Raw genomic sequence first — 22,404 nt, 5'->3', positions numbered from 1 at the left:
GTGAATTCCCTGCTTAGATAAGCAGCCAGGCTGGAGAAGTCTATACCTCAGCCCTTCAGACCCGTGTTAGGTCTCTTTATTATTATTATTTATTTTTTTTTTAAAAAGCAATTACGAGGAAGCCTCTTTGCCTGTGCTTGTATGCTCCTGCTGGCATGACCTCTATTCCATGGTAATTAACTGCCTTCCAGGAGGGGCTGCAGCGGGCACTGCTTGCCCAGCTCCTGCCTGCTTGGCGGATGGTGATTTGCAAAGAGCTGCAGGAAACTTGATTTCCTAAGGAAAGGCAGCTCCTCTCACTTCTCCGGCCTCCTTCCCCCTGCCAATAACGCCTCAACTCCTTGGCTGATCTAAAACAAATTTCACAAGTGGGTCAAAGTCACAGGGATAAAGCAGATGGGATGAGAAGGGGGCTGGGGAGGTGGGAGCTGTTGGGACTGTGCTCAATGGGTTCAGCCCTATATTAGACATCAGAGCATCCCCACCAGGTGCTGCAGGAAGCCAGGCACCAAACCCTCCACAACTCACTGATGTCATTTTTTCTTTAATTCCTTTATTCTTTGGAGCACAGATGAGTCCCAGGGAGAAATGGTTGAGGGGGGACTCTAGCCCGGGGGACCAGCTGCTCTGGCTTCCCCAGCTGGTTTTGGGGTGGGTGCTGGGTGCTAGCCAGGTGCTGGGTGCCAGCTCACAGCTGGTCCTCACAGAGGCATTTGCTAAATGGACACCAAACAGATGGGGACGTGCCAGAGGCCCCCCGTGGGGCTGGCGTGCTGTGGCATCCATTGCTGCCTTGATCGCCGCCGTTCTCAGCTGAGCCAGGATGAACGCAGTCGGGGGCGGGGGGGGCAGTGCCCTGGATCCGGCCGCAGGCAGCGGGTGATGGTGACCCAGCCCTGCCCTGGCCATCGGGACCCCATCCCCAGCACCCCAAAGTTCTTGGCCAGCCACTCCCCAACAGTTCCTTGGACTAATCCTACACGGGGGGAAAATCTGCTCTCCCTCCTCCCGGCCCCAGACGGCGGCTGAGGACTGAGCCTGTTTTGCCAGCACTAATCCTGTCTCCGTAACCCACTGCCTGCGCTGCCTGTCCTTCCCCGGCTGCTCCCCGCCACCGCAACCAGGGTTTCCTCCACAAAGGGCTCCTTGAGACGAGTCTTCCTTGGGCACCATGCATGCATCCTTTTGCCCCTCTGTGCCTCAGTTTCCCCATCGCCCAAATCCTGCTGCTCCCTGATGCTGGGCTCAGGTGAGGAGAGCAGATTTGGGTGTCACGGGGTGAAAAGGGAACACAATCTCACCCAGCAGCTCTGGTTGCACCCCTCAGTGCAGGGCCCCAGGGACAGCCAGGTGCCATCTAGCAGGGGATTTAGCCAAAACACAGCCTCCAGCATCAGCCCGGCCCCGGTCCAGCCCCAGGTCCGAGCATCACCTCCCTCTACTTCACCCAGCATGAGCAGCCATCTCAGGAGTGCCGTCGCTTTTTAATATTTATTTTTTCCCCCTCACACTACTTTCTGGCGTGTGCTTACATCTTCTAACGAGGGTTTTATTTGTTGTGTTTGTTTGTTTCCCTCCCGGGCTCGGCTCTCGGACAGAGGTGCTAATAAAGCAGACATCTGTCACCGGGGATTAGATTGTGTTCTTGTTAACATGCTGTTTCCTTTAAATAAATAATTGTCCCCCAAACCGGCATTCAATTATTAAAGCAAACACTGGTGCAGGCCTGATGCATGGGTGATGGCCGAGCAGGGCTCCCATGGGGACCCGGCAGAGTGGCCAGGGTGGCTTTTGCGCTGAAGTGGATGCAGGAGCCTCCCCAGGGAGACCCATCCCCATCCCGATCCCCTCTCTGCGGGGGCTAGTCCGGTTCTCCCCCCGTGGATAACTGTGCAGCATCCTGGTCTCCCATTAAACCCCCGGCTCTCACACGTGAATTTTCCTCTCTCCTTGCTCACCCCCGCCTCCCCAATTCATCATCCTCCATGATTGATTTAATTGCCTCCATCGCAGGCTGTGACTCGTCACAGGGAAGGCACTTCCCCACCCCATCACCCCACGAGGTCGAGCTGTGCTTAACGTATTATTTTAATCAGCTCCACTCCTGGAATAAGAGGCAGAGCAAAGAGATTCATCGAAAGCGGCTGCAATTCCCCCGTACTAGTGGCGGGGAGAAGATTGGTAAAAGTGGAGGAGTCCCCTCCCGGGGCTCGTGACTTTGTGCTTTGCCTCTGCATCGGGGTCGCAGCTGTCAAGCTCCTTGGGTGATGCTTTAATTATGCCCAGGACCTGGTAGAAATATGGGTCTCGGTGTGTTTGAGACATTGAGAGCAACCCTGGCCTGCTGGCAGGGAGGATTTAGGCTTGTTGGGGGAGATGGAAACGCGTGCTTGCCGGGCGAAGATTATAATGGCAATAAAACATATGGCCAGCGCAGTGTGCTATAGCCTGCAGGCAATAAAGCACAGGTAACGAGCCCAGGGCTGCCGTGGGGTTGCTTGAGGTGACTGGGGTGCTGGGGGAAACGCTTGTGGATTTGGGGGAGCCCCGCTGACTCCCTCCTGCAATGGGGAATAGCGGAGCAGGGCTGGGAGTGGGTGCTGCTTCCTCAGGCATTGCTGCAGGAAGCTGCCCACCGCTGGGATCACTGCCTGACCCCGGGATCGCTGCTTGACCCCGGGTTCACTGCCTGACCCTGGGATCACTGCCTGACCCTGAGATCGCTGCCTGTCCCTGGGATCAGTGTGTGACCCCGGGGATCACTGCCTGACCCCAGGATTGCTGCCTGACCCCGGGATCACTGCCTGACCCCAGGATTGCTGCCTGACCCCGGGATTGCTGCCTGACCCCGGGATCACTGCCTGACCCTGGGATCGCTGCTTGACCCTGGGATCAGTGCCCGACCCCGGGATTACTGCTTGACCCTGGGATCACTGCCCGACCCTGGGATCACTACAGGACCATGGGATTGCTGCTTGACCTTGGGATTGCTGCGGGACCCTGGGATTCCTGCTTGAGCCTGGGATTGCTGCCCAACTCCGGGATCACTGTTGGACCCCGGGATCGGTGCTTGACCCTGGATGGCTGCCTGGCTGGTACCTGTAGCTGGAAGGAGGGTGCTGAGCACCCCAGGGTGGGGACAGTCCTTCTGGGACCAGTTCATAGGGCAGACCAGGATCTGTCCTGCCTGGTACCCAGCCAGTGGCTCTTGGGACGGGACAGCGCCGGGGATGCACTCAGGATGAAACGTCACGGTGAAGCAAAACCCTCGGGTGTCCTGGCAGGGCTCTCCTTCCTAATCGTCCTTATTTGCCCAGGCCTAATTCATAAATCAGCAGGCGCGAGTAATTTCCCCAGGAGAGCATTTAGACGGGAGATTGAATGAGTAATTTACTGGGAACATTAAGACGGCACCAGATAACTTATTTATGAGAACTTTTTGACAGATCTGCCACTCAATAATTTATGCCACGCAGCATTTAGTCAGGGTCACCAGTAAATAATTCACTTATTATAAACTATAGAAGGTTTTATGAAATGCTGAATTATTATCTCACACTGGATTCGGGGCCGTAAATATGAAACTGATGATGTCCCAGTAACAGAGGTGTCCCTGCATCAGGTGTGCTGAGACCCAACACTAGTGCATGCTCAGTGCAGGGGCTGCACCAGGATGTGTTTTGGTCCTGCCAGGTGCCGGGGAGCTGCCGGGCACCCCATGGGCTGCGGTGGCCTCTGGAAGGAATAGGCATTGCCGCATTTGGGGGCAGCTCCTTGTGCAACAAATGAGGAAACTGGGTTTCACTTCGCATCCTTGAGAGGACCTTATTAGAGCAATCTTGGCTTTCCCTGGCTGGGGAAACGGAGGCAGGGGAGCCACCGCTCCCGGAGCCCCGAATATGGGCTCATTGCTGCCATGGGGACGATCCCTGCGGAGCGGTGATGCTGAGGGGCTCAGATCCCACTCTCGGCCCCACTGAGAACCCATCCCCCAGCTAGGCGCCTTTGTCTCTGGTCACGATGTGAACAGTGGCCACCAGCATCAGCAGTAGCCCAAAGACAGTGGCCATGAGATACCCCTTCACCACACAGTAGTAGTCCTGCACCCCACATGCCTCCGGCCCACCGCTGCCGCCTGGGGGCTGCCCCCCACCTGTGCCCTGTGTCCCGGTATCTCCTGCATCAGGCTCAGTCACTCCCCTAGGTCCCACAATGCTCCTGCTCTGTCCTTCCGTGTCACTGGTCCTGGCTGGCGTCATGGGCAAGCCACCTATGAGCACAGGGCACGGCACGAGTCGTGGGGCCAGCGGCTGTTTTGGGGACCAGGGACCAACCCCCACCTTGGGGGGGTCTGGGTGTCACCAGGGCTGGGTGCAGTGGGTGCAGCGGGTGCAGCGGATGAGTGCAGGCACTGAAAGAGGAAGGGGAATTTCTCCACTGACCATACTCATCCTGGGTTCCTCTGCCTGGTGAAGGGGGAGATGTCATGGGATGGGTGGGCTCAGGGCTGGGGGCCTTACACAGTGGGAGCCCACCCCCATGGGGACATGCCCAGGGTGGACTGAACCCAAGCCTGGTCCCCACAACCTTCCTTCCTCCATCCTTGGACTTACCATGAACCCTCAATGAGTAGGAAAAGGTCTTTGGTTTGGTGGGGTCAGACAAGGTGTCCATGACCACCTCGTACCTTCCGTTGTCCCCCAGCTTCAGTGGTCTGATCTTCAGTGACAGGTTGGTGGGGTGGATGAACTGCCAGCCACGGAACCTGCGCACATAGTCTACAGTGAACCTCTTCTCCTTGGGCTTGGCCTCAGTGATGTGGGTCCCCTGGGACCTCCAGCTGACCCACGTGATATCCGCAAAGAAGGGGTGCAGGGCTGGGAAGGACAGGAACTGTCTCTTCGGCCCCGTCAGCAGCTTGATATCGCAACAGAGACACAGACCTGCAAGGCACCAGGTGCCACAAGATGGTTGGGGGGCGGACATGACCACAGCAGTGGTGATTGTAAGGGCAAGGGTGCTCTCCGCTCCCCCACCCCAAAAAAAAGCACCCCAAAGCCCTGAAAGCATCCCAGGGTGCTCCAGCCCACCTGCCCCAGCATCCCAGCCCTGCCTGCAGCAAACTGCCCACCCCAGCTCCAGGAGCACCCTTACCCCCATCTGCCGCTAGCAACATGCAGCAAAGAAGTGTGACCCTGGCTCCGACCATGTCCCCTCCTTGCATGGGGCTGGCTGCGGGGGGGGGGCTGAGCAGATGCTGTGGCCCCCAACACATGGGGCTGAGCTCCCCCACAGGGCAAGGAACCCCCCCCGGGGCTGGTGACAACGCTGGCAGAGAGGGATTGCACAAGGCTTGCTACCAGGAAGGACATGGGTTTTTGTGGGGCGAGGGAAGTGGTGACTTGGTGGGTGGGATGGGCTTTGTGGAGGGTGCGGTGGCAGCTGGTGTTTGCCAGGATGTACCAGGGCCTGACTCTGCCCCAGGACAGGCAGGAGAGCAAGGGGCTGCTCCCACTTCACCACTGTCTTGTGTGGATGATGAATAACCCGGCAGAGGTGATGGGACCAGAGGCAGAGGGGAGGCAGAAGTTTAAGATCCTGCTTGCTGGGTGTGACCGGCCTGGTGGGCACAGGCAGAGCTGGGGCTGGGGTCCTTCCCCTGCGCATCCTGGCCCTTTTCCCACTGGAACCAGCTGGGAAGGGGGACTGCAGGGGCTGCCCCCCAGGACAGGTGAATTTTAGCTGGGGCTGGGGGATGCTCAGGTGCTCTATAAAATGCTCTGGGTGGAAAGCTGCTTTCCCCTGGATGCGGTCCCGTCCTCCATCCCTGTCTCACTCAAAAGTGAAGGTTTCCACCCAGTTATCGCTTTCCCAAGTGATTTGGGATCAGCGTACGGAACCAGGTCTCAGCTCCTGTGGGATGGATGCTGGGGGTGGGGCTGGGGGTCAGGGACCCCCGCCCAGGGCCAGGCCTAGGCCCCCCAGGGACAAGCCCAGCCTGGCTGCCACCGAGCGCGGTCGCATGCTGCCACCTCTCGGGCAGAGCCACACTCCGGCCTGGGAGAGAGTATTTTGGTTAAAAAAAAAAAAAAAAAAAAAAAGTGGCTTTTCCTCCCTCCGTGGTTTAGAAGCGGAGCGCAGGTGGAATGCTGCGGGGGTGTGCTGCAGGCCCATTAAAACAGAAAAAGCATTTTAAACCTGCCTGAGAAGTGTGTGTGTGTGGGCTGTGGGGGTCCCCATGGGGACCCCGACAGTGGCATCCGTGTAAAAGCTTCATACAGGATGGCCGCCCACTTCCTGCTCCCATCCTGCAGCTGGTTTGGCCATACCGGCTGCGTTCCTGAACACCACACCGGAGGGATGCTGGAACCAGGAAAGCAGCCACGCATCCCTGAGCCGTCGCCACCACGCGAGCAGCTCTGCCTGTACAGACACCCCCCCCCCCGCCCCCAGCCCTCCGCCACCCTCCTCGCCTGCGCATCTCCTGGGCCAAATTTAGCTGGAAGGGGAATGAGAAACCGCGGATGATGCGCTGAATAAAAACACCCTCTGCAATGCGGTGCTTCAAGTATGCAGCATCTTCCTTTCCTCCTCAACGTGGTCTGTGAAAGATGGTAAATGTTCCCCTTTCATTCCCTTCCCCCTTTTTTCCCCCCCTCTCGTGCTCCCTGGGCAAAGCTCTTCCAGCCCAAGGAAGGTCCCCTTGATGTAAATTGTTCCCTACATGTTGAATGGAGCCACAGACAAAAGCTCTAATTAATCGGCTCAGCCCCTTCGCTAGAGCGGAGGTTTTCAACCTTGCAAAACGCTGCTTTTCCCTTTGTAGCCTTAATTAGTTTTTTTGCTCCTCTGCCTGCAAGGGGGAGGAAGGGGCCGTGGGATCCAGTGTGTCCCACGTCACCACCGGGGCACCACACGGGGAGGGAAAGCCCCATCTCTGTCTGGGCTTGTGGGGTCAGGCTGTACCTCAGTTTTCCCCACCGGTGGAGTTGAAGCCATTGCACTGTGGTCACTGCTGGGTGATGGAGTGGGGACCCATTGGCTTGTGCATCCTTGGGTGGGCATGCTGGTGGGTTTCAGGCTTGCAGGAACCCGCTCCAGCTGCTGGAGAGGCTGAGCTGATCCCATCTCTCTCTGATCCCCGTGCCACAGCCTTTTTCCAAGACTTTTGCTGGGAATCTGCCCCTTTCCCACCTGTTTGCCCAGTTCCCAGCAGAACCAGTCGAAGGCCCCTTCTTGGGGTGGCTGTTTTGCAGCGGGGACCCGTGCTCCCCAACTCATCCCATGCATCACCCAGTTCCCAGCCAAGGTTTCCCTGCCGGCATCCAACCTGGCATTGGAGCCAGGGAATGGCTCGGGGCCACCGCAGAGGCAATGAGCTTACCATAAGGTGATTAGTGGCGCGGATCAGAGGGCAGAAGCAGACGCCAGGGTGATCGGATTAGGGGCCGCTGGCCCTAGCGCCTCTTGCTCTCTTCCAGTGGCACCGCGGCTGCCTGCAACCCACTGGCCCCGAATGATGCTGCTGGGCAGGGGATGGTGCGGACATTGCAGAAGCCTGGCCTCAGCAGGGCTGTGCTGGGCTTGGGCATCCCTGATATCCCAAGGAAAAACCGAGAGTGCTGCTGGATCCTAGCAAAACCACTCTCAGGACAAGCTCATTAACATCTACCAGTGATTTAACGAGGTGGTATCTGTTGGCCGGGGCTAGATAAGGGACAGACAAACTGCTGCTGTGCCCAGATACCATGATACTTCTTCCACAAGGCGCCCCATCCGCAGTTTATCTAAATGCGTCAGATCTGGAGTTAAGATATTTGGGAGAGGGAATAAACCTCCAGCGATGAGTGGGTGACACGCCGATCTGCTTCGTTAAAGGATGGGAAGGAGAGTTAACGCAAGGCTGGGGTGGGGTAATACTCCTCAGTCCCTGCATCCCGATCCCATCAGGATGGCTCCATCCCAGAGCGAGGAGTCTGGCAGGACGCCAGGGAGGGGAGTGTGTCCCTGTTTGCTCAAAACCGGAGGGAGAAAACCAGAGAGACCCCCTGGGGTCTCTTCTGGGGTGGGGGGAAGCTTTGCCCTGGGCTGTTGGAGGGGAGCCTCATCTTTTGGGGTGAAAAACCCTGCAGCCAATTTGATCTGTCCTCTCCACAGAACAGCCCAGAACTTGTTCACGAATCCAAAATACAAAATACTGGGGGGGGAAAAAGCAGCAGATTTTTCTTTAATCCATGCTCATGCGGGTTAACAGCTCTCTGCGGTTAAAAGCAGCTCATTTGTTGGGGAGGTTTGAGGCCTGATGTGATGAACAAAGCGGGGTGGGGGCCGGTGGCTGCTTTGCAGACTCCCCCTTTGAGGGGTCCTACACAGTACCCAAAGAGCCGAGAGCACGGTGGGAAGGAGGTCCCCGCTGCCAGATGAGGACGTGTGTGATGGCCACGGCTGCAACCAGGCTGCCCAGCAGCAGCAGCCAGAGGAGCCCTTTCACTCTGCAGTAGGACAAGGAAACACCTGCAGATAGAGACAGAAACTGGGGATGGGGGGGATGTCCCCTGCCCCCCCCCCAGGGGGCACTGAGGCTGGGTTGGATGCCTGGTTGGATGCACAGGCTCAGAGCACTTGCAGGATTGATCCTGCCACATCCCCACCACTGCCAGCTATGGTTCACAGCCACGCAGCACCTTCCACGCTAGCTGCACGCTGCACCGCGGCCCCAGCCCGTGGCTACATCTCCCGCTTACTCATGCCAAACGGATTTAAGTCCCAAATCTCATTTTGGAGCTGGAGGGGCAGAAACTCCCCCCCCCCCCCCCCAACATTTGTCCCACAAACCTGAGGCCAGAGCTTGGCAGGAAGCTACCGTGATGTTGGTGCTGTCTGCGCTCCAGCTCACCGGGTTGCTCACGTTGCAGCGGCAGACGGTGGGGAGCAAATCCCCATGGACCTGCAGGTGCAGCCAGGGCTGGTGCTCCAGGACTCCCTGGGGATCCCCACTGCAGGACCAGCTGTAGGAGACGTTGCCAGCACCAGCCACAGTGCAGGCCAGTGAGAGGTTGCACCAGCCTTGTTTCCAGTCCAGGACGTGTGTCTCCAGGTGCAGCGAGTGGACGGGCTCTACGGGGACAGAGCTGGTGAGAGGGAACAGGGGGGACAGGCTGATGAGGTGATGGGGACCTGGCTACTCACCCCACACTGACACACGGAAGCACCAGGTAGTCAAGGTGCCTGATGTGTCCTCAAAATCTGCCACATAGACCCCACTGTCTGCTGTGCTAACCGGGCTGATCTGCAGGGAGAAGGTCTCCTGCTGGAAAACAGCTCTCCCCAAAAAAGTACTGTTGGAGAATAGTTCAGCTTTATTCTCTTCAACTGTCAGGATCCGCTGCTGGTATCCTGCATCCAGTCTCACTCTCCATGTGACCTTTGTCCATCCCTGCGGGGGTTCCTCCAGCTGCAGGTGCAGCGCTCCGTTGGCAGACACGGCTTCTTCCCAGCACTCCAGGGCTCCTAAAGCAGAAAGGGATGAGTGAGGGCTCGCAGCCCTGGGAGATGCTCCATGGCTGGGGAGGGGGCATGGTCACCGCCACCACTGTGGAGTCCCACACCCGGCACAGCCCGGCTCTGTCTGTCCCTGGGGATCTGGGGCTCAAAGCCTCCAGCATTGTGTGCCTTCAGCCATCCCTTGGTTGCCCCCGGAGCGGCTAAGCACAGTTTGGCAAGCTGTTTTCAGTTCCTCCTTCTCTCTCATCCTCCGCCTCCGCTTACCTTCAGTTGGTAAGAAACAGCAACTCCAAACAGTGCATGTGGGGGTTATTTTCTCCCAATATATATTTTTTATCTAAGGCTAACATAAAGGGGATTCCATTTTCCAAAGACGGGGGAAGTACTGACAAAGCTCTCGCTCACTGCCCTCCCCTGTGCCTCCTACAGCAAGTCAAATCCTCACGAGCAGAGCATTTTTTCCTAGACACGCAGCCTTTTCTTAAAAAAATGGCCAATTTTTCATAAAAATTCCTTCTCAATGGCCCAATTTAAGCGATACCTGTAGTGCTGAGGTTTTCTGACGCTCAAAAAGAGCCTTTTGCTTTTGGCTTCGGTTTGTGGGTTTTTTTTTTCCTCACCTGACAACCTGAGAGACTACTCTGATCCCATGACAAGCTGTTTGCTTGCTAGTTTGCACAAGGAAAAAAAACCAAAACCCAACCCACAGCCAAGCACTGACCCTGGGCATGCTTTTAAAAGCAGTTTCCCAAGGAACATACCAGCCCCATGTGGATGCCTGGCACAGAGGCTGGACACAACTCATTGCAGCTTCCATGGCAGAGTTGGGGGCCACCCACCCACGCTTACCTTGGGCTCAGCAGAGGAAGAAGAGGGAGATGTAGAGGAGAAGGATGACATGCTCCATTGCTGTGCCAGGGAAAGGTGGGAACTGGGGCTGGAGATCAGGGCAGGCACAGGGGGAAGATCAGCCCCGGCTCTGCATCCGCTGCCCCCCACATCTCCTGGGAGCCCCCCCCGGCTGGGCTGCACCGCTCCCCAACTCCCTGACCACAAGACACAGGGTTTTTGGGCTGACCACTGCTACCCAATGGGCCGAATCCTGCTGCTCAGGGCTGTCCCTGGCCTGCCGTCAGGGTGCTGGACACGTCCGCACATTACAAAGTGCTGCCATGCAGCTCCAAAGTCAAGCTGCAAAAGGAAAGCAAAACGCCCAAAACCTGCCCCCACCCCCTTGGGTAATTAAAATTAGTTTCCTCTGAGGTTTGCAGCCACCCAGCCCTGTAGATGAACTTGCCGGGGCAGCCAGCAGCCCATCCTTCCCCATTGTGTTCTGCCCCACAGAGAGTCTGGGTACCTTGGCATCCATGCTGGCGTCCACCACGGGGGAGGGTTGGGCTTGGGGCGGGTGTGACAGCGGGGTCAAGAGTGGCAGCAGGGAGGATAACACGTAGAGGCGGAGGGTGCAAAGGAACCGCAGGCGGGAGAGGAAGTTGCTGCTGGACAGTCGCCAGCTCTGAGGGGTTTTGCACCTCTCTGGCTGCAAGGCAGCTTGCTCGGGTGCCATTTGAAGATGCACAGGCATCGGGATCCCTGGTGCCCACTGGCACCATCGGTGCTGCTCTGCCTGGTGCTGCTGGCTGCGGCCAGCGGCCAAGGTGAGGAAGAGGAACGCGGTGCTGGGCTTGCTGGGAGGATGGGTGCGCAATGGGAGGTCGGGGGCTCACTGCCTGGGTGCTGGCAGCATTCGCAGGCAGGGCAGGAGGGATGCATGGATGGGAAGGTATTGCCGCTGCCTGCTCTGGGGAGCTGGGTGCTAGAGAAAGGCTGACTGTGCTGCTGGTGTGAAGGCATCCACAGGAACTCAGTCCGGGGAGGGCTGCGGGATCACAGGCAGTGAGCCAGGCTCGGGGTCCCTCGGGAGATGGAGTGGGGCTGGTTTGGGTTTTTTTTGGCTTTTCTTCAGTTCTCTGTGTCCAGTCCTGCCCAGAGCAGGTAGAACCAGGACAGCTTTCAGGCAGTGCCGATTCCCCTTCACAGGCAACATTGCTGCCTGCAGCATGCAGGGTTTGCTTGAAAGAAGTCACTTCCCTGACAGAGCTAAGCCCACACCCCATGGCCAGCCCTGACCTTTCCCGCACCCAGAAATGCAGCTTTTCAAGGCCAGGTCTCTCCACTGAACAAACACTGCACCTTTCCCCCACAATTTCAGTGGAGCTGGTGGTGGCTGAGGGTCTTCTTCCTAAAACCAGCAACTCCTGCATGAGGGGAACAGACAAACGCTCAATTTTGGGGACCAGCTTGATGCCTGGAGCATCTCCTGGCTGCATTTCTGTGTCTGCCATTGTACCACCCTTCCCCGTTCATGGGGAGAGCAGGCAAATATCACCTCCACCTTCCCTCTCTCAGCACCCTATGATGCATCTCCCAACCCCATTGCCCACCCTGATGGTGCAGGGCTGGGGGGCACTTGCTGCTCAGGGGTGGGTGCACAGGATGGTGTGTTGCTTGCTTAAAGTAGTAAAGCCCACAGCAGGCACAGGCTCAGCTGAGATGCAAAACCTCCCTGCAGGTGCTGGCGTGGTTAACCCACGGCATGCTGCACTGGCCTGACCCCAGCACTCATGCCAGCTGTAGGCAGTGGGTTACAATCACACCTCCAGGCTGCAGGGTGTGCTTTTGCATCATTTGTTCCCTGACTCTGCACACCCACTGCCCTAGCATCCTCCCTCCAGGGCAGCTCCAGGAGCCTAGGATGAGGGCATTAAGGTGCCCTTACATCTTTCTTGCCATTTTAGATGCCTGCAAAGCAGTAATAAGCAATAACCCCTAATTCTTGCAGGCTGTTTAGTACCTGGGGTGGTGGGAAGGGCCCCCTTTGTAATGAGCTGCAGGTCCCAGGTGTGAGCCATCAGGGGTGGGAACTGATAAGTAGAGCCTGCACCTTCACTTCTCCAGGGGAGGATGTTTCTGCCTTTGCTTGCTCTGGCTGACTATATTCCCAGATCTGTTGAGTATGGGGATGTCTCCTCTACACCCCAGGGTCTGGTGAGGGGAGGAATCCTCATGCCTGCGGCTTTGCAAAGACAAGGTTTAAGCTGGAGCTGCTTGGGGTCTCTTGGCCGTGCCAGGAGATAGCAAAGCTGGTGGCTCCACAGGTGTCCTCCAAGCACGGCTTGGTGTTCGGACCACTTGCATGGAGACAAAGCCTTGCCGGGGGCTGTGGGCTGGGTGGGCTAAGCCAAGCTCTGGAGGCTGATGCTTGCCTTGATGGCTGTGCAAGCCAGGCTTTGCTGAGGGCTGCAAGACAGGTGGTTGTGTGGGGCTGTACTGGACAAAGTCTACCCACGGCTGAGGCAGCTCCCGGCACTGCTCTGACCGCATGCAGCCGTGAGAAAGCCATGAGGTTGTGTGCACGCTTGGCCCCGGCAGCCGTGGGTGTTCGTTTGTTTTAGGGGCTTTTTTATCTTGCCTCTGCCAGAGCCCTTGACATCCGGGGCTGCACTGAAAAAAAGGGAGGCAAGCACAGAAACTCAAGAAAAAAGGTCCAGCGGGCAAAATTCCTGCTGTTCCCCAGGCTGGATGGGCAAGGAAGGAGCTGAGGCACAAACAAGCAACCAGATGCTATGATTAGAGGGTCTGCAACCATCCCTGCTCAGGGCAGGGCAGAGGCTATTGCGTGAGCATCTGCAATGCATGGCTAGAGCAGCGGCTGCAGACAGACACACAGCCAACCTGGGCTGGTGCAGAGCGAAGGGTACCACCAGCTTTGGGATGTCGATGGGGAATCAAGCTGAGCTCACCCCTGAGGAGCAGGAGGGGCCCTGCTGGGGGCACAGGTGGGCTCCAGCAGTTGTGCCTCCTCCCCAGCCATGGAGCATCTCCCAGGGCTGCGAGCCCTCACTCATCCCTTTCTGCTTTAGGAGCCCTGGAGTGCTGGGAAGAAGCCGTGTCTGCCAACGGAGCGCTGCACCTGCAGCTGGAGGAACCCCCGCAGGGATGGACAAAGGTCACATGGAGAGTGAGACTGGATGCAGGATACCAGCAGCGGATCCTGACAGTTGAAGAGAATAAAGCTGAACTATTCTCCAAGAGTACTTTTTTGGGGAGAGCTGTTTTCCAGCAGGAGACCTTCTCCCTGCAGATCAGCCCGGTTAGCACAGCAGACAGTGGGGTCTATGTGGCAGATTTTGAGGACACATCAGGCACCTTCACTACCTGGTGCTTCCGTGTGTCAGTGTGGGGTGAGTAGCCAGGTCCCCATCACCTCATCAGCCTGTCCCCCCTGTTCCCTCTCACCAGCTCTGTCCCCGTAGAGCCCATCCACTCGCTGCACCTGGAGACACACGTCCTGGACTGGAAACAAGGCTGGTGCAACCTCTCACTGGCCTGCACTGTGGCTGGTGCTGGCAACGTCTCCTACAGCTGGTCCTGCAGTGGGGATCCCCAGGGAGTCCTGGAGCACCAGCCCTGGCTGCACCTGCAGGTCCATGGGGATTCGCTCCCCACCGTCTGCCGCTGCAACGTGAGCAACCCGGTGAGCTGGAGCGCAGACAGCACCAACATCACGGTAGCTTCCTGCCAAGCTCTGGCCTCAGGTTTGTGGGACAAATGTTGGGGGTGGGGGGGGGTGGAGTTTCTGCCCCTCCAGCTCCAAAATGAGATTTGGGACTTAAATCCGTTTGGCATGAGTAAGCGGGAGATGTAGCCACGGGCTGGGGCCGCGGTGCAGCGTGCAGCTAGCGTGGAAGGTGCTGCGTGGCTGTGAACCATAGCTGGCAGTGGTGGGGATGTGGCAGGATCAATCCTGCAAGTGCTCTGAGCCTGTGCATCCAACCAGGCATCCAACCCAGCCTCAGTGCCCAGGGGTAATTAGCCAGGTGATTTGTCCTCAGCTCTGCAAAAACAGGATTTAGGGGGCATGCAAGCCACACTGCTTCCAGTCCTCTCTCGGGGCCCTTCATCTCCCTGCCTGGGCCAGTGAAACCATGGAGGCTGTCACACTGACGCCAAAATGTGGCCAGCTTCCTCTCCTGGGAACGAACCAGGGCTGAGGTTTCCTGGCCAGGTCTCTTCCCCTTGTGCTGTGATCTGTGATCTGTGATGGAGACTGTGTTTAGAAATGTCTCAAGGCTCTGCCCTGCATCGAAGATGTCCCCTTCTCCTTTCCTTTCTCCCCAGGGCATTCCACCATCATTCCATGGTGGGCAGCAGCTGTGTCCCTGGGGCTGGCACTGGCCATCTCCATAGCCCTCATTGTCATCTGCTACTGGCGGAGGAAGCGAGCAAAGGACCCCCCGGCAGGTTTGTCCCTGGGGTTGGTGAGGTAGCTGGCGGGATGGGCAGCCGTGGGCTTTTGGCTTTGCAGACCTTGCTCTCCTCCTGACTGCTGTGACACTCCTAACGCTCTCTGTGCTGGCCCCGGGGTTCTCCTTCTGTCCTGGGGCTGGTGCCTGATAAGCCACTGGGCACTGTCAGCCCCCTGCCAGGTGCTGCACAGGGCACGAAGTCTTTGCCCATCCCTGCTGATGCAGGGTGGTCCAGGTTGATGAGCTAGATGAAGCACCCCAGCAGCCCAAGCATTGGTGCCCAAACCTGGAGGCCTTGTCCCATGGGGTCTAGAGGACTGTTTGGGTTTGGATATTCATTTTATTCTGAGTTGGCCCATCCCTCCCCAGCCCCTGCCAGGTGCCAACAAAGTAAAACCTCCCAGTTGCCAAGGGACCTCTTTCTCCCTCTGCTTTGCTTGAGGGCTGAACCCCCCCCCAGTCTGGGGGCTCTAACATGTCAGCTGTCTTAAACTGACCCTTCAACTCCTCCAGGACAAGTTGAGCAGACGCTGACTGTCTACGAGGAGGTGGGAAAAGCCCAAACCGGCCGAAACCCTGTAAGTGCCAGGGGTGTCCCTAGGCATCCCTTCCCCACACTGCCTGGAGGGATGGAACCTCTGCTTGGAAATGTCTGTCACCCCAGGTTGCATCCTTTAACCAGGGGTTGCTTTCTCCCCCAGAATGGGACCAGTGAGGCCACCATGGGAGGAAACACTGTCTACGCTGTCATCTGCACCAAAATGCAGGTAGGGTCAGTCCTGTGCTGGACAGGGGGGACTGGAGCTGCCTTGTGGTCTTGGCTGTGCAGCCCCTGTGCTGGTTGCATCTATAGCAGCTGTCAAGATGACCCCTTTTGCCCAAACTTTGTTTTTCTTTGTGCATCTTGACCATTTTCCCCTGGCAGGGACCCAGCCGCCCTCAGGAGCCCCAAAACTACACCATCTACTCCACGGTTCAGCCCACCATGAAGGTGAAATTGCCCCACTGTGACCCCGGCCCCTCCGCAGCGGCACAGAAACCCAGGTCGTCTCGGTTCATCAACCGGGTGCTGGGTTCACTGTCCTGCTCGTGTGTTGCCTAACAGCAGGTTCTTGCTCTGCTCCACAGTCGTCTTCTCTCAAGAAGAAGAGGCTGAACCCAGCTTTGGTTTCCACTGCCTACGTAGAGGTAATGGGCACCAGACCAGTGGGAAGACAAGACCTGGGTATCTCCAAAGCTCACCAGCTTTTTGGGGCTGCGGCGTGCTAAACCTCACCCATTTCCTTGCAGGCTACGGGGTGTTCTAGAAGCTGGTGTCCCCCGTTGCAGACATCGCCCCTGGCTCCTGCTGGCCACCACCATTCCTAGCACCCCGGTTGCCTCAGCAAGACCTTCCCTTCCCTACAGGACTCTTCTGGATCACGCAGAGACCTCCAGCACCCACCAGGACCCCAACCAGGAAAGCCAGGGGCTTGCTTGGAATGGGAATGGTCAGACATGGGTTTTTTGCAAGGATGCAAACCCCAGCTGTGCCTTGGAGGCTTTCCTGTGAGGGAAGGAGGAAAGACTTGGTGATGGAAACCTGTCTTTGGAGGAGATGGATGTGAAATTGGACAGGCGGGGTCGTGGGGGAAGAGGACACATGTGATGTGTATGTGTTTAGTGCCAGTGTGTGATCTTGTGGGTTTTTATAGGTCTTGACAGGTTTGATAGACCTTGGGAATTTATTTTTAGGCGCTAATATAAGCTGAACTGTATGAGGCATTATGGTGCTTGTTTAATTAACTTAATTGGCTATTTATAGCCCGAAGTGTACCTCGGGCATGGGAGGAAGTGGGAATTGACTTGTTTGTGACTCGGGACCCTCTGAATTGATCAGAATCTCATGCAGAGATGCTCTTTGCAGAATTTCAGCCACATGTGTCGGGTAGGGGAGAGGTGGCCCTGGGCAGGATGGTCCCTGCCTGCGCTGGCTGGGCTGGGCACAGCCCCAGATGCCCCATGGTGAGCTGAGACCAGAGACGCTGCCATGTCCCTTCCCACCTAAGTTATCCCATGCTCCTACAGCACGAGTGGCCATGGGAGGAGGAGGTGGAGAAAGAAGGGCTCTGGCTTCAAAGATCTTCCCAAAGGCAAGATCAAGGGCTTTTCTTTGGGATGAAAATGAAACGTGGCACTTTGATGGCAGCATGGGGAGCAATGGTGGCTCCACAGTGCTCCTCTCCTGCCTGAGTCCCTGGATCAAAATAGCTTTGTGGCTGCTCCCTGTGAAACAAGCATTAATTGGGATCATTAACCAGAACTGCGTTAGGAGGCTGGCACAGGGAGGGAGGGGGTGTCTGGCTGCCACAACAAGGGAATTTAGGGGGCTGGGCTGGCATGGATGGGGACTCAGTCTCAGCATGCTGGCACTGCCACCAGAGCTGGGCTGGTTTACACCATCCCAAGCCCTATGCTCTGCTTCTCACGATGTGCAGGTGTGAGTTGAATACTTCTTGCACTGTAAGGGCATTCCCCTCTGCATGTGGCAGGCAGCAGCGGGGCTTGTGTCCTGCTGAATTCAGTGGGAAAAGTTGAGGCATGATGGAGGGGATGGAAATCCTTTAGCGCAGGCGCCGGGGATGTGGTGGCCGTCCTTGCTGGGCTGTGGCTGCTGCCTGGGAGCAGGGGCTAAAGCAGGAGCCACATTTCAGCCCCTTTGCAGCCCAAAACATCTGGTCCCCATGCTCCTGACGGAGCAGAAATGCCTGAAGGCGACAGCACAGAGCCTGGGGGCTGCCGCATCCATCAACATGTAGGGCTCCTGCTGAAGCCACGCTCCATCACGGGGCTGTAATTTATGCTAATGACCTGCTTTTGCATATTGGAGATAATTTGCAGCACTTGCAGCAAGCGCTGAGGCAGCACTTTGCTCCCTGCCAGGGAAGTTTGCTTTCCCATCTCCATTCGTTTCTATCAGCATGGTGTAATCAGGCGTGGGGACGAGCTGGTGGGTGCTCGGCACTGCAGTGCCACTGACTCGGTGCTGGTGATCCGGCCATAGCATCACTGCGTGCCTGCTGGTGTGCTTATACTAACGTCTCCCTGTGCTGACATCGGATCTCCTCTCCGATGGATGGGGACCACTCAGGACTGAAATTAAACTGGGTCAGGGCTCAGCGGGTGCTGCTGTCGCCCTTTGTTCACGGCCGGGGTTGGCCCCTGTAGTCCTCACTCGTGGCTGGGGTGGTGCGTGGGAAGATGCTGGCAGCTGTTTGCCCCCGACGTGGGGGCTGTGCTGGCTTTGCTGCCCCGCATATCCCTCAGCCGGTGCCAAACAAAGGCCCTGAAATGTTGTCTTTCAGAAAGGAATCCAGGCTGTAATTAAAATCATTTTAAGCATCTGCCCTGGTCAGAGGCCAGCAGAGCCCATGCTGGGCTGTGGCACGTGCTTTAGCATCAGCAAGTCATCCCTCCCATCTCCTTCCCACCTGCAAACCGGGATCACGGAGACACCCTGAAGCTGGTGCCAGTGGTCCCCACTCAAGCTGGGGCTGCTCAATGGCATGTCCAGGGGCCAGACCTTGGTGAGGACACAGACCTGGGTTTGCAGGTGGACAAATGGGAACCCTGTGGGTTGGTTACAGCAGCTGTAAAGGGGAGATGTGACCCGCGGGGTCTGCTTTTCATTTACTGTCAGGATAGCGGGGCGACTCTGATGGGGGGTGGGGGTGTCCCCAGGGAGGCTCAGGGGTCCATGGGGTGCTGTGCGTGGTGTCCCCAAGGAGGCTCAGGGGTCCATGGGGTGCTGTGCGTGGTTTCCTCAAGGAAGCTCAGGGGTGCAGTGCCTGTTCTCGCTGGCCATCCACTGGACGGCGTCACAAACTTCCCCCAAACCCCGTGTGGGTGACTTCTCTTAAGGGAGACGGAAGTGGTGGCGGAAGTGTGGTGGGTTCATGTCATGTCCCAGCTGCGTGGCTGCACAGCCAGCCCCCTTCCTGCAGAGCCCCCCTCCTGGCCCTGGGTTTAGGGGAGGTGGCAAGGGGCTGCAGACTAGGGGGGTCTTCGGTGAGCAGCTGCCTGGTGAGGAGGATTTCCACTCCGGGGTTTGGGTGCAGACGCAGAGAGAAGATGGCGATGGGGCTTACAAGGGCGTTCCTCTTCCTCCTCTTCATCATGCAAAGTATGGCGGTGGGTTCTCTGGGGGTGAGGGTGCTGGGTTGGAGGGTACATGGCTTTGGGGGTGATGGGGGACCTTGGGGATGTGCCTGCAGGTAAACCCTCCCCGTCCCTGCTCTCTCCCCTGGCTTTTCCCATTCCAGCACTGTGCCCAAGGTGTGACCCACCGGCTTCTTTCCTGAGGGAGCCCCTGGCATCACCGCCACCAAGCTGAGTGTTGAGGGGCTGCTCTGGGTGAGCCTGGAGTGGTGAAAGGACCCCAGAAATGAAAGCAAAGAGGGGAAAAAAACCCCAACCCCAACACAGGGGCATCTGGGTGCTTGCATGCTCAGGGTGGGGAGGTGGAAATTCTGCTGCCAGCTGTAGGGCTTGTTCATGCCACATGCCTCCAAGGCCAAGAGAGCACAAAGCTGTTAGGAATTAGTGATCAAATGGGTTATTTGCATTTTTCATGTGTCTGGGAGGAATGGAGGTCCCTGGGGATGAGTCCCAGGGAAGAGTGGGCTGTGTCTGGCTGGCCAAGCAGTACCTGTCTCTGCTTTCTCAGCAGCCTGGGCACAACACAGTCCATTGGAGGTGGTAGGGGTTGTTGATGGGGTGGCATATCTCAGCCCCAGACTGCAAACCCAGACCTCCTATCATCAAATCCACTGGCGGCGCAACAACTTGGTGAAGATCGCCAGCCGGGACAGCAAGGGGAAGGTCTGGTATACCAACAGCAGCTACAAGGGACGCCTGGAGCTCTTCCCCAACAACACCCTAAAAATCAGCTTCCTGCAGAAAAATGATAGCAGCATGTACCAGGTGTACCTGGAGGATGAGGTGGGCAAGGAGCACATTGAAAACATCCTTCTGACAGTGTATGGTGAGCTGGGAGAATGGGAGGGTTGTCCCAGAACCCCGTGGGGGGACAGGGTGGCTGTGACATCCTGCTGCCTCTTGCAGAGCTGGTCCCGAAGCCCACTGTGAACGCCAAAGTGATCAGGGGTGACTCGACATGGTGCAAAGCCACCCTGGAGTGCTCAGTGGGGCTCGAAGGGGTGACCTACGAGTGGATCCCCCCCAGAAAGCTCCCACTGGAGGATGCGGGTGCCTCTGAGCAGCATGTCTCCTTTGACCCCTTGATAGAAACCTACACCTGCAAAGTCAGCAACCCTGTCTCCTCCAACAATGCCTCACTGACCTACAGGCACCCTTGTTCCTGGACAGGTACCACCTGCAGTGCACACATGAAATGGCAAAACTTGGGTGGGATGGGCTGCAAGGTGGCCTTGGCTTTGGAGGGTCCCCAGAGCAGTGGTGATGACCCTGAGGACAGTGAGTCCCTGCAAGGCTGAAGGTGGCCCATGGGTCAGGAGTGGTGGGTGCCTTTTCCCCCTGCACCGTGGGCTGGTGGGTGGCAGGAGCCCAGCTGGGGAGGGGATCAGGTGGGGTCCCCTGCCAGGGCTGGACAGCCCACAGCCCTTTCCATGTCCCAGGTCTCTCTTTGCCTCCAGGTGAGTCCTCAGCTGCTGCAGCCTGTACCACCACCAGCATGCTGGTGGTCCTCCCCCTCTTCTTCCTCCTCAGACTGGCTTAAGGATGCTCTGCGGTTGACATCTCTCCTCATCTCATCACCCCCAGTGCCTGGATAAGGTGCCTAAACTGGCTGGAAGCAGAATGACACGGTTGCTCAAGGGAACCATTATAACCAGTGTCTGTTACACCAGCACCCACCTGCTTCCCACCAGCCCAGGCTCTGGCCTCTCTGCCGCTGCCTTCAGGGTAGTTCCATGCTTCACTTTCCCTCCTCACCTTTTCTACTTTGCTTCAATCAGAGGTCATGTTCTCCAGATCTGAACAAAACCGGGATGAACACTGTTGCAATGGTGTTTCAAGAACCCTGGCAATCTAAATTAAGTTTATGATTAACTTCTTGGAAATCCTCCTCTCCCCAGCCCTGAGATCTGTGGGGAGACCCAATCTGAGCCTTTCCCAGGGGTGCCCATGGACTTGGGATCCTTGGCCATTGCCTGCTGTTGATGATGCCCTTTATGGTGCTGATGAGCAGTGTGACAGTGCAGGACAGTACATGACATGTTTAGCCTGAAACCAGTGACACCAGCATGGATGCAACTGAATGCTGCCTGACCTCCAGGTCTGGAGCACCAGAACATCTTGAGGGGGCAGAGCTAAGGTGGCTTTCTCTGCAAGGGAGTATTCAGCAGGACGAGTATGGCCTCTGCCTTCAGAAATGTGTCTGTGTATACATTAAATCAATTTTAACCTTAAAGACCACCTTTTTACGTGCCTGTTCTGCGTTGTCCTCTGGGCTGGGGTTGGCCACAGAGGGTGCTCAGGGACTGGGGAGATGATGGAGGGACCCACTTTCCCTCCCCAACACCCTTGCTGGGGACAGAAGCACTTCCACAGTTGTCCCCCATGGGAGGAACTGGCTCTGGATGGTGGGACACAGGCCCACTGGTGTGGGAGGATGTGTCTTGTGAGCGGTGGAGACGGTCCCTCAACATGCAAGGAGGGACAGGGACATGTCTCAGGACCACCGCAGCCCTGGGATGCTGCTCCTGCCAGCTCCAGCAAACCAGCCCAAGAAAAGGGAGAACCGGGCTCTACCCTCTGGAAAACCCAAGAAGCATCACTTTCCAGTGCCATCTTTAAGCAAAGACTCCTAAGGGCAGATTAATCAAAGGGTCAACAGGGACCTTGCCGGCTCATTTGAAAAATCAATAACAAGCACAAGTCATTCCAGCTCCTGGGTCTAATGAGCAGCTCGGGGTAATTCCTGCCATGTGGCTGATGGTTTTAGCACCAATGTATATTTTTGCAGAAATCTCCCCCCTTGAAAATATTTGCTTGGGTCTTGGTCCATTCCCATATAGAGGTTTGGGGCTTTTCTGCCTCTGACAAAATCCAAGATGACCGCTGAGCAACAGCATCATCATAAAACCTCCTGTGATGAATAAATACAGAGCCTGGTGCTGTGCCTCAGTCATCTTTCTAGCCAGGAGACTTCAGCCTGAGCTGATGGGGAAAGCAAAGGCATTTAGGATCATTATTTTCAGTTAAAGGAGGTTTTTCTGTGACTGCCTGTATGTTTTTTGTGCCCCCAGGTGCTTCCTGGAAGGATTTCTTTTCCTTGACGGTTTTGCTTATTAAATAATTTTTCCCATTTCTCCCGGCCGGTGCCAGCCCAGCCTGGGGCATGCTGCTGTGGTAGGGCCCCATGGGTGATACCGGCATTTTATAGTTTTCCTGGACCAGATTGCCATCAACAATCTTCTCCATGCCGGCACAGCCTGTACCCAAGTGTGGGGCGCCTATCTGTGGCAAGGGGAAGGTTGGGGACCATCCTGCTGCCCTACCTGGGGGGCTGAGCTGAAGGAGCCCATCCACTGGAGACCCCTGTCCCTGACCACCAACTTTTCAGGTGGGA

At 57.0% G+C, this 22,404-nt stretch overlaps 3 protein-coding genes across 6 annotated transcripts; 2 read left to right on the top strand and 1 right to left on the bottom strand.

The window, feature by feature from the left end:
- Positions 1-380: 380 nt before the first annotated feature.
- Positions 381-11,071, bottom strand: LOC126041333 (uncharacterized). The gene is made up of 5 exons (XM_049806833.1): positions 11,057-11,071; positions 10,862-11,000; positions 9,190-9,510; positions 8,836-9,117; positions 381-4,943 (listed from the first exon to the last, which is right to left on the bottom strand). The coding sequence occupies exons 1-5, from the start codon at positions 11,069-11,071 to the stop codon at positions 4,237-4,239; spliced, it is 1,464 nt and encodes a 487-aa protein (XP_049662790.1). The 3' UTR covers positions 381-4,236.
- LOC126040249 (natural killer cell receptor 2B4-like) lies at positions 10,942-16,464 on the top strand. The gene is made up of 9 exons (XM_049804251.1): positions 10,942-11,162; positions 13,428-13,748; positions 13,821-14,102; positions 14,686-14,808; positions 15,327-15,391; positions 15,515-15,580; positions 15,739-15,804; positions 15,942-16,001; positions 16,104-16,464. Exons 1-9 carry the CDS (start codon positions 11,078-11,080, stop codon positions 16,179-16,181), a joined length of 1,146 nt encoding a protein of 381 aa, XP_049660208.1. The 5' UTR covers positions 10,942-11,077; the 3' UTR covers positions 16,182-16,464.
- A 6-nt stretch (positions 16,465-16,470) lies between these two features.
- On the top strand, positions 16,471-21,243 carry LOC126040252 (CD48 antigen-like). 4 transcript variants are annotated; one of them, XM_049804259.1, is made up of 4 exons: positions 16,471-18,983; positions 19,522-19,836; positions 19,917-20,180; positions 20,505-21,243. In XM_049804259.1, the coding sequence occupies exons 1-4, from the start codon at positions 18,749-18,751 to the stop codon at positions 20,603-20,605; spliced, it is 915 nt and encodes a 304-aa protein (XP_049660216.1). In that variant the 5' UTR covers positions 16,471-18,748; the 3' UTR covers positions 20,606-21,243. The 4 variants fall into 4 exon arrangements, with proteins under 4 accessions (XP_049660216.1, XP_049660217.1, XP_049660215.1 ...); XM_049804260.1 differs by having other exon boundaries at positions 20,468-21,243; XM_049804258.1 differs by having other exon boundaries at positions 19,917-20,555.
- The last annotated feature ends 1,161 nt before the right edge of the window (positions 21,244-22,404 follow it).

The sequence above is a fragment of the Accipiter gentilis genome, chromosome 7, assembly GCF_929443795.1.
Source record: "Accipiter gentilis chromosome 7, bAccGen1.1, whole genome shotgun sequence".
NCBI lineage: Eukaryota > Metazoa > Chordata > Aves > Accipitriformes > Accipitridae > Astur > Astur gentilis.
This window is presented reverse-complemented; position numbering and strand designations above follow the sequence as displayed.